At 39.0% G+C, this 14,039-nt stretch overlaps 3 protein-coding genes across 3 annotated transcripts in view; all 3 read right to left on the reverse strand.

Annotated features, from left to right (window-relative positions):
• The window catches only part of LOC148907128 (uncharacterized), a 1,252-nt gene extending 650 nt beyond the window's left edge, over positions 1-602 (reverse strand). Inside the window, exon 1 of the mRNA XM_089036571.1 lies at positions 1-602. This exon is cut by the window's left edge and continues 650 nt beyond it. Within this exon, the coding sequence (XP_088892697.1) occupies positions 6-602 (597 nt within the window). The 3' untranslated portion in view covers positions 1-5.
• LOC148907127 (uncharacterized) overlaps positions 1-1,586 on the reverse strand; it is a 2,236-nt gene extending 650 nt beyond the window's left edge. Inside the window, exon 1 of the mRNA XM_089036570.1 lies at positions 1-1,586. This exon is cut by the window's left edge and continues 650 nt beyond it. Coding sequence (XP_088892696.1) covers positions 630-1,586 — 957 coding nt within the window. The 3' untranslated portion in view covers positions 1-629.
• A 4,203-nt stretch (positions 1,587-5,789) lies between these two features.
• On the reverse strand, positions 5,790-12,399 carry LOC148907129 (aminopeptidase NAALADL1-like). Its single transcript, XM_089036177.1, has 5 exons — positions 12,123-12,399; positions 10,707-10,917; positions 10,117-10,305; positions 8,844-9,135; positions 5,790-8,210 (listed from the first exon to the last, which is right to left on the reverse strand). The coding sequence occupies exons 1-5, from the start codon at positions 12,359-12,361 to the stop codon at positions 6,877-6,879; spliced, it is 2,265 nt and encodes a 754-aa protein (XP_088892303.1). The 5' UTR covers positions 12,362-12,399; the 3' UTR covers positions 5,790-6,876.
• Positions 12,400-14,039: the final 1,640 nt, after the last annotated feature.

A 14,039-nucleotide genomic window follows, 5' to 3' on the forward strand; every position in this document is an offset into this window, starting at 1 on the left:
ATGGGCTAATCAAATGGTATAATGGGAGGGCACAAGTTAACAAGTGCTGAACACACTCTTATAATTCTGTCAATCACTGGCACTTTGGATTCTGGTGGTCCACTCTCGTTGCATATGAGGAAGTCAGTAGGAAGTGTACACTGTAAAATAGTGTACTTACGGCGTAGCAGACCAATGACCCTTTCCACATGGATTCTTACACTGGCGATGCCCCTCGTCTTTTCAACATCAACTGGGTCCAGTTGGGTCTTGCCTTTAGTGAATGCTGGAATAACCAGCTTTGCTTGCTTGAGGCCAACACTTTCTGCTATTGTGAACCCCCTGTCTGCCATTATCATGTCACCAGGCACTAGTTTGTCCAGTAATCCACAATTTTCAGTCAAATATTTGTCTGAGGTTCTACCTCCCCAAGCTTGTGATATATAGGAAATGGTTCCTTGTGGGGTAATCCCAATCAATACTTTTATTGTGTTGTGGTGTTTATAAGACGAAAAAGTTTGTGCCCGGGCTAGAAGATTAGTTGGTCGATCAATAAAAACTTCAAAGCAGTCTATGACCACAGTCACTTTTTTGCCAAACGCTTGCTGGAAACACATTGGCATAGTTTCCCATAGCTGATTTCTGTCTGGCTAGCAAATGAGTGGCGACAAACGAGAATCCATTACAATCAACCACAAAGAAAAAATCCTGGATACTGTTGGTAGAGATACTTGGAAACGGTATGCCAGTTCTTGAAACGGTATATTAAGTCTAAGCTTTATCAGAACCATGACAAATTCCTGAAATTTGCTAAGAGTTTGACTACGCCGAGTGATGCTTGTAGAAACGTGGTCAAAGATAGTCAACAGAATTTCAGTGGAAGGCAATCCAGTATAAAACCGAACTTTATCGTCTGTGTTAAAATAATCTTTAGTTGGAGGCTGATATCCATTTACCGAAAACATATACTCGAACTCCTCAGTTTGAGACATAGAAGATGTAGTCTGGCAGTTTTCGTTTTCAGTCTGGACGAAGACGCTATGGACGCGGCATGAGTTGGTTTGACTTACAGAGCAGGACATGGAATCATCATGATCACAGCTCGAACACAGATTTAAAGCTTGGCCTTCTTCTTCTACAGCTTCTTCAGTAGATGGACCCTCTGCAAAGTCGATATTTTCGAGGGGCAATCCACTAGCATCTAATTGTTGGCGTTTAACAGCAGCCTCATACTCGAGCTGTTCAAGAGACCTCTTTCGTCTTTCCTTTGATCGGGCAGCTCTCGCTTCCACGGCTTCATTATTTACTTGGCGATATTTAGTTTTACCAAGATTCAAGGTAGGCACCCAGTCGTTGTTGAATCTATCCCACGCTGCTGCCGGCCTTCCTGACTCGAAATGCCTTCCACAAACTCTCTCGTTTTTCAGAACATTCTTCCATTGTATGTCGTCGCGACTTATCGCCATAATCCATCTTTCTCGTCTCTCTCTGCTCAGTTCTTCAGCTTCTTCTCCTTGTTTATCAACAACAGAAGGTATCCTGAAGAATCCTATAGCCGTATCTTTTCTGCTATTACTTGAACAGCCTACAATAATACAGTGAACCATGACAAAAGTTGCTATACACCCGTGAAATGACGTGGTTCGATACGCTTTGTTTATATATATGCGACACCAACATGGCGGATAGCAACCGTCGTCAAGCAGTTAGTCACGTGAGTGAAAACCAAGAATACACACTTTCTGTAAACACGCCGACTAGGGTCGTTGCGTGAGCCGACATAGCATCAAGACTACTGTTAAATCGCATCAAGACTACTGTTAAATCGCATCAAGACTACTGTTAAAATCAATCGACCAAAAATGACTGAACACTCGGCCGCCACACGGCCAAACAAATTTATAAAGATCGCCACACGACCAAAAAACCAAATTAAGTCGCCACAAACGACCAAAAATCAGCCGCCTCACGGCCAGACAAATTTAGTAAGGTCGCCACACGACCGAGCAAATATACACCAGGGTCGTCACACGACCGAAAACCAAATTAAGTCGCCACAAACGATGAAAAATCAGCCGCCTAACGGCCAAACAAATTTACTAAGGTCGCCACACGACCAAAAACGCCAGAGCACAGAAATTTGACCGCCACATGGCTAAACTGATGCATTGGGCGACATGACCCATAGCCCGCCCCGGGGCCAAGTTTTACGTAATATTTCAAACACGCGAGAGAGTCCTTCCTCCGATTTCCAAACACCGAAAAGTGAGTTGAAAAAACGAGGCGCAGCCGAGTTTTTTTAACTGTCTTTGAGGTGTTTGGAAATCGGAGGAAGGACTCTCTCAAGTGTTTGAAATTACTTCTCAAACTCATGAATATTTCTTGGAGAAAATCAAAGAAAACGTTTACAAAATTTAATGCAAATTAAGAACACATTTCCAAACCACCGTCACAGTAGTGATTTGCTTTGTTTTCTCCTCATTAATTATTCATGAGTATGAGAATGATAAATACACGATTGTAAAAACTAACAAATAAGAAATAAGGGATACAAACAAGATACCTCATTTGGCGGAGCATCAACCTGGGCTGCAGGATCATCGGGCACTTGAGCCAGGGGTTGGTTCTACAGCTGGCAAGATTATCTTGGTTTTGCTGTTGGTCTTGCGGTGGAGGTGGTTGGTCTGGCTAGGGGACAGGAACTTGAGGTTGCTGTAAATTTTGTAACTGAACTGGGTCTGGTTGAACTGGAGCGGCCATGAGTGCTTCGGCGACGAGAAAAAAAAAAAACAAGAGCCGCAAGAGTTTGCTTCCCAAACCGGATTTGCGAAAAGACGGCGAAACAGGCTCGGTGTTGGTTTAAAAACCTTCCCAATGACCCGAGGGATGGAATTTCACGCACCTCGTGCAATAACCATCATGCTGAAGGTTATTTATTGAACGCGGGAGCAAAATCATGGTTATTTTCTCAGTGAGAATAGATCAAATTATCTAATAACACGGGTCAAAATCGAATAGATCAAAAGATCGAATAGAATGGGTCAAAATCGAACAGATCAAAAAGGTAAAAAGTAAGGGTAATTTTTTTTTACTTCGGTGGTCCAGTTCTCCCGAGCCAAGGGCTCATGTTTAATGCAATAGAAGGTGCGCCCTTACCCCCTCTTACTATCAGTGCTCTTTTTACGGGTATTTAAAGCTATTTAAAGCTACACAGAACAGAGAGAAGTTGAAAAAGACGTGGAGTTCCTGCTCCAAAAAATATCGAATAAATACGGGTCAAAATCGAATAGATCAAAAGATCGAATAACACGAGTGAAAATCGAATAGTGTAATATTCTGCCACATCTATTGTTAATATTAAGGTATGCAAAGGCAACTCTGGCCTTCCCAAATTTCACACCACATCGCTACCAATCATGCGTTGTTTCAGGCTCTATCCAAATTCATGAGGTCAGCTGGCTTCAAACCAGCGCTCCTCTTCTCCAATACTTGTTTCCCCCCTCCTAAATCCAATGAGGACTGACAACATTCTGATAACATTCTTTAATATGTTAGACCGTTAAACAACATCAAGTACTGTTGTTTATACTTTTGGCCTCAATTTGGGAACGCTAAACTGAACCCCAACAACTTGTTACACTCCCAATATCAGTCCTTGACCAGGCGCTAGATCCAATATTTTGGGTCACGAGGGTTTAACAGGGACAAATCGGTCAACACATCGCCCCTCATAATGTCATCATTAGTCGGTAGACCCTTTAGACCTTCCTCAACGGGAACCCCATTCACATCTACCCATTTATGTGTTTTTGAAATGTTAGAGTTTGTAGTTTACTAGAAATATTTTCCACTGGCATATCTAACCTCGGACCTACCTGGTCGATACTCGTTTCAGACCTTCCTGGTCGCTAAACCAACCTCACTGGTCGATATGCGTTTCAGACCTCCCTGGTCGATAAACCAACCTCACTGGTCGATACTCGTTTCTGACCTCCCTGGTCGATAAACCAACCTCACTGGTCGATACTCGTTTCTGACCTCCCTGGTCGATAAACCAACCTCACTGGTCGATACTCGTTTCAGACCTCCCTGGTCGATAAACCAACCTCACTGGTCGATACTCGTTTCAGACCTCCCTGGTCGATAAACCAACCTCACTGGTCGATACTCGTTTCAGACCTCCCTGGTCGATAAACCAATCTCACTGGTCGATACTCGTTTCAGACCTCCCTGGTCGATAAACCAACCTCACTGGTCGATACTCGTTTCAGACCTCCCTGGTCGATAAACCAACCTCACTGGTCGATACTCGTTTCAGACCTCCCTGGTCGATAAACCAACCTCACTGGTCGATACTCGTTTCAGACCTCCCTGGTCGATAAACCAACCTCACTGGTCGATACTCGTTTCAGACCTCCCTGGTCGATAAACCAACCTCACTGGTCGATATGCGTTTCAGACCTCCCTGGTCGATAAACCAACCTCACTGGTCGATGCTCGTTTCAGACCTCCCTGGTCGATAAACCAACCTCACTGGTCGATACTCGTTTCAGACCTCCCTGGTCGATAATCAGACCTCACTGGCCGACATTGGATTCAGACCTCCCCAGTCGATAAATAACGATCCTCCCTGGTCAGAACTGAAAAGACTCATCTCCCGCTCGATCATCAGATTTTCCAGCGGACAGTCACATATAGCCAACCCAACAATCATATTTTGGGAACCCTGTGTATGAAAACCCTCGCCCAAACACGATGGCTGAAAATGCCAGTGGATATGCTGCCGCACCCCACCATTACAATCCACTTCAATCTTTGCCATCATACTTCTATTACAGCTTCTTAAACACACAAAGAGTACAGAAGTATACCACAAATAATAATATAGAAGTATTGAAGGCAAATTAAAGGAAAATAGACATGTCAACACTAACAACCAAGCCCTCGTGGTTGGTAACCGAAAAAAACTACAAATGTCCCCAAATAAACACACTACGAAATTGCAGAATTTCACTATAACACACATACTTTACAATTATCGAATAACCAAGATCTGGTGATGTAGACAAATAAACCACAAACTTCTACCTCTTGAGCTCCTTGAGCTTTTTGAATAAACAGGCTGTGGCAACGCTGGGCACCGGCGGCATCACCCGGGTTTCCGTTGGCGAATTCTTCCAAGGCTGAACGAACCAAATTCTCAATATCTTGGTCAGCCATCACCTGAGCAAGACGGGTGGAAGACTTCACAAACCAAAAAACGTACACATCTTCGTCGGTGGTTTAATGAGAGTGATTAATTCATGGCGTCCTTTCCCTTTTGTATTAGTATAAAGTCCGTGAGAATACATATTAACAATTCTCCTGGGATATAATTTACATACTCAAGTTGACTATGAATAAGAGGTTCAATTTGCTAGTTCCCTTCATTGCACCAGTTACTACCTGAGCACACTCTTATTGTATATCTTCTAGAATCTTGACTTTTTTCTTCATTACAACCATCACCTATAGTGTCTCCAAATTCCATCGAAGGACGAATTAGGCTTTGAACGATTCAGTTTATATTTGAGGCCCTTTGCATGTAAGATGTATATGTTTTTACGGGTTTATGTGAGTACTCTTTACTTTTATATACCATACATAAACGTCAACTGTAAATTCAACCAATTTTCAATTTAAAAGTGCTTATATAGCCAAAAATGTACTTATCCTATCTTTATTTTATTGGACAGTGCTTCGTATATAAGGAAAAATGACGTTTTCATTTTCTCGATATCTTAATCTTTATTTCTCTTTTGAATGTGCAAATTAGGCAACTGGGGAGCTACGTGGAAGGGGAGAGATGCATGATGGGATTAGTAGTCAGTGACCTTTCATGTGGCTAAATGAAATTTAGGCGAAGTTAAAATCGAGACAATGCATGCTGCTCAGCGGTCTTACCAACAATGTGCGGCAGGGACTCAGGGCATTCTCAGGAGCTTACTTGCTGTGTTTGCAGTGCTGGTTGATTTGTATACCTAACCCCAACTCATTTGTCGATGAGTTTAACTTTGGGAAACGCGACTCCTGATCGAAGAGGAATTATGAATTATTTTCACACTTTTATAAATAAAACAAGTACATTTATTACGCTAACAATACCTATGATGCTAAATCAAACCTTACAACAAATCTAATTTAATCAAATTTAATCAAATTTAATCTAATCTAATCGAGTAAGTCCTGCTGCATCTAAGAATCAATAGGCCACTGAAATTTGATATCTTTACTCGCCTTGGGATAGTACGTCACGTATAAGATAGATAGCTATAGGTTGCTAAACCTATTCACTGCTTTCAGTGCTTTCAGATGAAGCGATGCGTCTTATAAATGACCCTCCTATGATCAAGGCAAATGGTGAGACCAGTGCGAATAACACTATTTGGTTCTTTCTAAAAACAATTGTTTTACATATAGTATTTTCACTTTAAGAGTCGAACTATAATTTGAAAAAACTTGACAGTGATTATGATACAAAAGAATAGAAGCCTTGCACTAATGACACTCCAGTTTTGAATTATCTGTTGCACAAGGTTAGCCACGACTTCGTATGAAGTTAGTTTGAATATTCATGTGTTCCAGTTAAAGTCCATGGAATTTTACTGTTGGTATTGTTGAAGTTGTACATTCTTTACTTTACTGTTGGTATTTGTGAATATCTGTACACTGAAAAGAGACTACGTCGGAGTAAATGAGTCTGTAATTAAGAAACACAGCAGTATAATTTGAAAACAATCTATATCCCCAAATGTTAATATTTTTCCTTTCATTCATCGATCCCCAGGTAGGGATTTATTGCAAGGGGTCTATGAAAGCTGCGATAAATAACTTGAGTAAGCTAACTTTATGCTTTTTTCAAAGCTGTACATGAAAGAACAAAAACATAAAGCAAGAAAAATGAACCATGACGAAAGGGTACAATCCCTGACACGAACTTGGTAATGGAGTAATGATGTCTGCCGCTGAAGAAATAGCCATCGCAACGATTGATAACTGCTTTTCGACGTCTCCCAAGGTTTTGCCCTTTCCAGATATGAATGTGAAGAAAGCGCCTATATACATGTCTCCATTCAACACGTGATTGTTGATAGGATTCTTATACGGGTACTTCGTCAAACGAATGAACGCTCTTTCGACCTCCATCATTTGATCATTGAACCTGCGCAACACCAGAGGATCCTCCCTGCCCGTTAACTTCTCTTTGGCTTCAACAAACTTAGCAGAAGCATTTCCAAACTTGTAAATAGCTCTAACGATGTGATCTGTTCGTAGATTGTTTTCCAAATACTTTTTGTAGGACGCTGATTCCATCGTAGCTTTTAAGGCGTTTGCCAGTCTCGTTAGACCAAAGGGGAGGATAGGAGAATCTGTCAAATCTAACAGCATTCCACCCTGAAACTTTGCCATCGCCTCATGGAACTTAAATTCAGGATCGACAAACTTTTTGACCCAATAGAAAGTGTCCTCCTGGGTGTGGTAAACGGGATAGAGTCTCATTTTCTTCTTGTGACCAAAAAAGTAGCTAAAGTCGGCGGACGAAACTCCTATGGTCTTGTAAAACGGATAATAATCACTCATGTATTCAAAGTTTACGGCTTCAGGCTCTGAGGGGTTCTTCTGGGAAGGTAACCTCTCTACCATGATGTCGTACATCGAGGTCTTGTCGCCATGAGCATTTGGATCTCTAATTTTCTTCGCCCAAGAAAAAATAAAATCGGTCAAAAGCGGACAGGTTTGGGTAACGAGAACAAATTTGCCACCCACTGCTACATCGGTGTTTAAATACGCAACTGCTCTATCACTTAGAAGCTTTGAATTCTGTTGAACAAACTCCACTGATCCTACAAGTCCAAACTCTTCTGCAGCCCAACTGCAAAACTTGATTGTCCTCCTTGGTCTCCAGCCAGCCTTCAGTAGCTTTCCAAACACACGAGACATTTCCATAAGCGTTGCAGTACCACTAGAAGGATCTACAGCACCAAAGAAAAACCCGTCGCGATGGTTCCCTATGAAAACTATTCTATCTGGTTCTTCTCGACCCCGTATGGTTCCTATAGCGTTATAAATAGACATTCTTTCGACTTTGTTGTAGACTTGGATACGTACTGTTGTATTTGTTGTTTTAAAACCTGGACCAAATCGGTAGGTAAGGTTGAGAGTACCTCTCCATTCTTCTGGCACTTCGCTTCCTACAACAAAATAAAATTCAGCTTTTAAAATTGGTTTCCAGGCATATCACTGCTAGGTTTACGATTCCAGTTTATACTTTCAAAGTTTTTAAAAAAATTTGATTATTTCAACGATCATTGTAAACTTTAATACAGCGAATCAAACTGTGTTGACCAATTTGTATAACTATATTGTTCTGGACTGAATAGTCTGGTGCTCAGGTGAAAAAGGAAACGCGTTTTCTCATGTATAAGAGGCTAGTCAGTCCAGAACATTAGTCATTCAAATTTGTCGTCCTATTTCGGTTCGGTGCTGGACCATATTTTATTAAAAATCTATCATTTGTGAATTGGGTTCTTAACAAAAAGCGCTAGCAAGTATAGTTAACCACAAAAGCTCACGATTTGAAAGTGCTAGCTATACAAAAAAAGGACTTGGCTTTGAAAATTACAAACATTTTGAACGGCAGAGCGTTGTTAAGGACTGCTCCCTACAACTGAATATTTGAAAAGACCCCACGAGCAAGCAAGCTGTACTAAAAAATCAGCATTACATTTTGGTTTCAAAATCTGTGATTTAAAAATTTTTGCGTGGGATTTTTTCCCACTAGTATATAGGCATTCATATAAGTTCTATAGAGGTCGTATAATTACCGTTCAATCTGCTTAAAAGAAACATAGCATCTTTGTACGATATAGGTTGTGATGGAATACTCGGTAAGCCTGTCTTATTCAATGGTCTTCGGTACATTCCTGGGATGGACGGCAGATCAGGCGTTAGGGGATCACCGTACATATATCGTAGAGGTTTCTCGAAGATAGCCTCAGGGGAACTCCAGACGGTATTGGGGTACGTGTCCTCCTCTGATTGCCCTTCGCTACTGTGTTCGATTGGATCCGGGTATAGTAAAGCACCCTTTGCGCCGAGCTTTGCGGCATCGTTGACCTGAGAAGAGACATTTAAAATACGCCACACGTGAAAAGCCAATCACTAGCTTCTCTTGTTAGTTCAACTTTGTGGCTGCGTCATTGCTATTTAAACTCAGGGGATTTTAAGTCATGTGCTTGCACCCCAGTAATACGACTTTAACTTGTTTTCAGTATTGTCTTAAGAGGCATAATGATAATTATAATAGCATTTGAAATCGTAATCCTTGGAACTTACAATCTAGCGTAAATCTATACAGAATACTCCAGTTTCGAGTCTCTTTGCTCAATCTCGGTTGCCCGTTATAATATTCAGACATTCAACCAAAACACGTGGCAGTCTTACACCGGTATAATCAACCAGTCGTGTTGTTCTGTTGAACGTACATTCCTATAGTTTGACGATGATGAGTTTGCTTATTTACGACTACGGTTATAATAACGGTCACTTTACGATCGAGTGTGAACCAAGAAAACGTAATCGTAATCGTAATCGTAATCGGATTACGATTTCTTGGTTCACACGCACTCGATCGCAAAATGACTGTATTCGTAATCGTAGTCGTAAGTAAACAAAACGGCTTCTGATCCGCTTAGCTTACGATTACGACGCTGTTCGGATGCACCTTACGACGGCGCTTAAGACTACGATTTTTGATTCAGACTGAGTTTTAAAGCCTGGTTTCCATATATGATCAAAAACGATCGTAAACGATTATGATTACGACGCTAGTGTTAACAAGGCTTAACTTCATATTTCCGACTTTCTTGAGAGACTTTTTGTCTGCTGGGTACATCATAGTCAAAGCAGGCTAGCTCACAGATCGAATTTAAATTTTAGCGTTTTAGACTTTGCGCCAAGGTAAAGAGCGGAGAAACCGGAGGAAAAACCCTTCAATTAACGAACGCTACTCACATGCATGTCGGATGTAAGGCCAGCAATCGAACGTGGGATACGACTGCGCATGCGCTACGCCACCCTTGATTCCCAATAACTCACCCTTCCATGGATGTTTCTAAATATAACTATTTTTCCTTTGATGGATATATTTCTGGCCTGGAGAAGTTTGAAATCTCCTTCCGTCCCGAGATTTGCGTAGATGAGTTCTCCTTCTGCGGTTCCATTTGAAGCATATGCCAAAAATGGCACATATTGAAAGACTTTGCCTCCACTTGGATCTGAAGTTACCTGACATATACATCAATAAAAAAAGACGCTTATTTTGATATTTCATTAGCATCAAAATTCAAGGGGAAAAAAGCAATATAAGAAAAGAAGAAAATAGAGTCGAGAAACAAAAACAAAGAACAGCAACAAAAACAAACAACAAACAAAACAACAACACAAACCCCAATAAACAAAAATAAAAATTAGTACCACAAATACCAAAACAATTAAATACATTGAAACCAAAAATGAGCGAATCAACAATAACATGCATCTATACTACAACAATAACTAAGCAATAAAGCAATTTAAACACAACAAACAAACAAGAAACAAAAACGACAAATGAACTAAAACGAACCAAAACAATGAAACTAAAATGCATAAATGCAAAACAGAAATTAATGAATAAACATACATACGTTGATTTTGCCTACAATCTTGTGCACAACTTTTCCATCTTCTATAAGGGACACAGTGTTGGGCTTGTCTTGTTGTGGACGTGACAGAAGAACGCTATATTCTGGCATTTCGACTTCGTCGAAGCCATAGCTCTTCCATAACTCGGAAATGCGCTGAGCTAGCTCTAACTGCCTTTTAGATCCTGCAACGTGCGGACTTTCAGAAAAATCCCTTGTGGGAAGATAAAAAATATTAGTAATATTGTTCTGCTGAAGAGAATATAAAGAAAAAAAGATTCCACAAAAAGGAGAGATAATATTGAAAAAAGGATAGGAAATAGTAAAAAAGGAAAAGAATTGAGAAGAATAAGAAAAGGAAAAGAAATGAAAGAAATGTAAAGAAAGGCAAAAGAAAGGCAAACTAAAAGGAAAGAAAAGGAAAGGAAAGGAAAGGAAAGGAAAGGGAAAGGGAGGGAAGGGAAGGGAAGGGAAGGGAAGGGAAGGGAAGGGAAGGAAAGGAGAATGTATGAAAAAGAAGAAGACAAAGGAAGGAAGGAAGAAGGGACGGAACACGGAACAAAAGCAAAACAGAACCAAAAAAAAAAAAAAAAAAAAAAAAAAAAAAAAAAAAAAAGAATCAAATGCAGAAGAATCCATGAATAAGGGCTTGGTGAGTAAATCTAAAGAACCTGCAAAAATATAGTTTAGCGACCTTTTTAAGAACTAATGCAGTGCCTATATTGCTACATGAAGAATTCCATCAAGCACTTTATTTCTACAGCAGATCAATTAAGCATGTCTAAGTTCATCATTAAATAACTTCAAGAAAGCCCAATAAATTTGTTCGAACACTCGTCGTTGGAGAACTTCAATACTGCCATCGATACAGATAAGATAAACGACAGCTTTGACAATTGGAATTAATTTTTTTCTACCCTATGTCGACTGTCCCCTATGTCTGTTTGCTGTTTTGGAGGGAAGTTGCGAGGCCCCTAGATCGAGTGGCCTAAATTTTTTTTTAGTTTCTTTTTAGTGTGACCAACTGGGCTAATTATAAATCTTTACTTGTAAGTCATTTTTAACTGAATTGATCAGAAATCAATAAAGTTTATAGGAGCTCATTTTCCCCCCTTTTTCGATTCGAACTTAATAACATGCGTTTAAGATAGAGCTTCGTCTGATGATGACGACTGGCATTTAACAGGGAACCTCGAGCCGGCGGCAAACATTGCAGTGAAACTAACTTAGCTTGGTTTTGAGTTTATTTCTTGTTGAATCCTACGTCAATAATGAGCCATGAAGAATCTTTAGAAACTATATTATATTGGAGCAACGCAATTAATTCCTAGTCAACTGAAAGATTTGCTTAATCCTCTTCAGAAAGTAAACGTACGGTCAGACTTCGTTTTGAAACCGAAAAGTGACTTGAAAACGTACCTTAAATTATCCTCTAATTTCTTATTGTCCACAGAATCTTGGTATCTTTTGTGATATTCTTGGTTATTATCCTCAGCGGGTTGAATGGTATTGATTCTAACGTAATAACCGACAAAATAAGCCACTACAGCTGATGTTATTACCAATAAAATCATGATCACAAACAGAAGTCGAGTTTTGCCTCTTCGTCGCACTGTTGTAACAGCGCTAAAATTCATGTCATATTCAAAGTTGGCCATTTCTGAAAGAAATAACTCGGTTTGACATATGCTTGGCTTATGTCAGAAGAACCACCAGTCAAAGAAAGCAAAGCCAAAATTCTATTGTTTTGGACTGGAATGAGGAATTTTGGACTTCAAACTTCGATTTTTTAAAAATAAAATTCATGGTTGATGAATTTTAGATCAGAAACCAATAAAGCACCTAAAATCTAAAATTATTTCTATTTTTATAAAAAATTGTTCTAGTACCATCGGAATGAACTATCGAGTTCAATCCATGTTTTAATTCCAATCCATTCCTATCCAGTTTTTGATCTAGGAATATATTTATCATCTAACTCTCTAACATCTCGTTCAAAAGCTATCGTTCCTCAAAATTAATAAGCTCAGAACGTCAATCACTCTAAGTACTGATGTCAGATTTATGAGCATTTCAGTGCTTTTCTCATTAAAAAGTTAAGCGCTGGTTCCCTAAAAGACAAACAAAAGCTGTGCATTTAAAACAACCCCACCTAATATATACTCATTTTATATATAAAAAATAATCATTATTTACTGAATTTGTTGAGAAATTTTCTCAAGCCTTTCAAGAAATGAATAGATTTAATTCAATTTTCGTTTTTATAGCCTTTGATAAGGGGATTTTCATTATTTTTTGTTCATCTAGCTTGTATGTGGTATGTTTGTACTTCAAGAAATTCAAATATTCGTACAACATAACAAACACTGCAAAATTAAAGGAAATATTTAGGATAGTTCTAATTACAAAAAGCTACTTCTCTCCGGGGATCAGTCTCGAAAACAATTGAGCAAAATTAATTAAACAACTTGATGATTCAAGTAGTTCGAAAGCACTTACTGCAAAGCTCGACCAACGTGAAGTTGAAAACTATTAGGCTAAACAAAAATCAACAAAACAAAGCAAAAAAAAAAAAAAAAAAAAAAAAAAAAAAAAAAAAAAAAAGAAACAAAAGCAAAAACAACAACAAAACAAAACAAAAAAACAAAAAACAAACAAACAAAAACTACAACAACAACAACAACAAAACAGATCAGTAAGCTCTTATTCTATGCATTATTTTGGCTAACTTGTAGTATAGTAATGTTTGAATAACATAAAAATAATTTGTAAAGAAAACAAATGCTTCATTCAAGCTTTCAAGGGCTGGGCAATCCCAAAAGCATGTTAACAAGACTCTCTTGGCTGAAAACAGTTACATAGGACTGGAAGATTATTTTATGACTATGCTCAAGAGTAAATTCGTAATTACTCTAAATACAAGGTTTTTGTATTATTTTAAAAATGAAGGTGTTGCAGTGCCGCAGCTTATCATGCTAGCATTAGTTGTATTTGGTTGAAAAGTATTGTATTTACCTTCTTTTAGATTAAAATATTCCAACTTATAATACCAGAACATAGTTTGCGTTTCGTATCTGGCCTAAAAATATATATTATTTGGTGTGGTTCTAGTGTAACGTACTCCCTCAAATTCATTTACGATGCATTTACTTTTCACTGTTTTTCTTCTTATTTTGAGTTTGACCATATAACTTTTTTTTTCCTCTTTTACAATCATCATGTAACAACACAGCTACCGGCCGAGTTACAATGGAGCAAGAGATAGAGAGAGAAAAAAATTAAATATATACAATATATGATAATAAATTCCCACGCCCCACATCCCTACCTAGAATT

This window comes from Actinia tenebrosa, unplaced genomic scaffold (genome assembly GCF_029948245.1).
Source record: "Actinia tenebrosa isolate PJP-AT-01 unplaced genomic scaffold, QUT_ActTen_1.0 PGA_scaffold4__44_contigs__length_22323623, whole genome shotgun sequence".
Taxonomy (NCBI): domain Eukaryota; kingdom Metazoa; phylum Cnidaria; class Anthozoa; order Actiniaria; family Actiniidae; genus Actinia; species Actinia tenebrosa.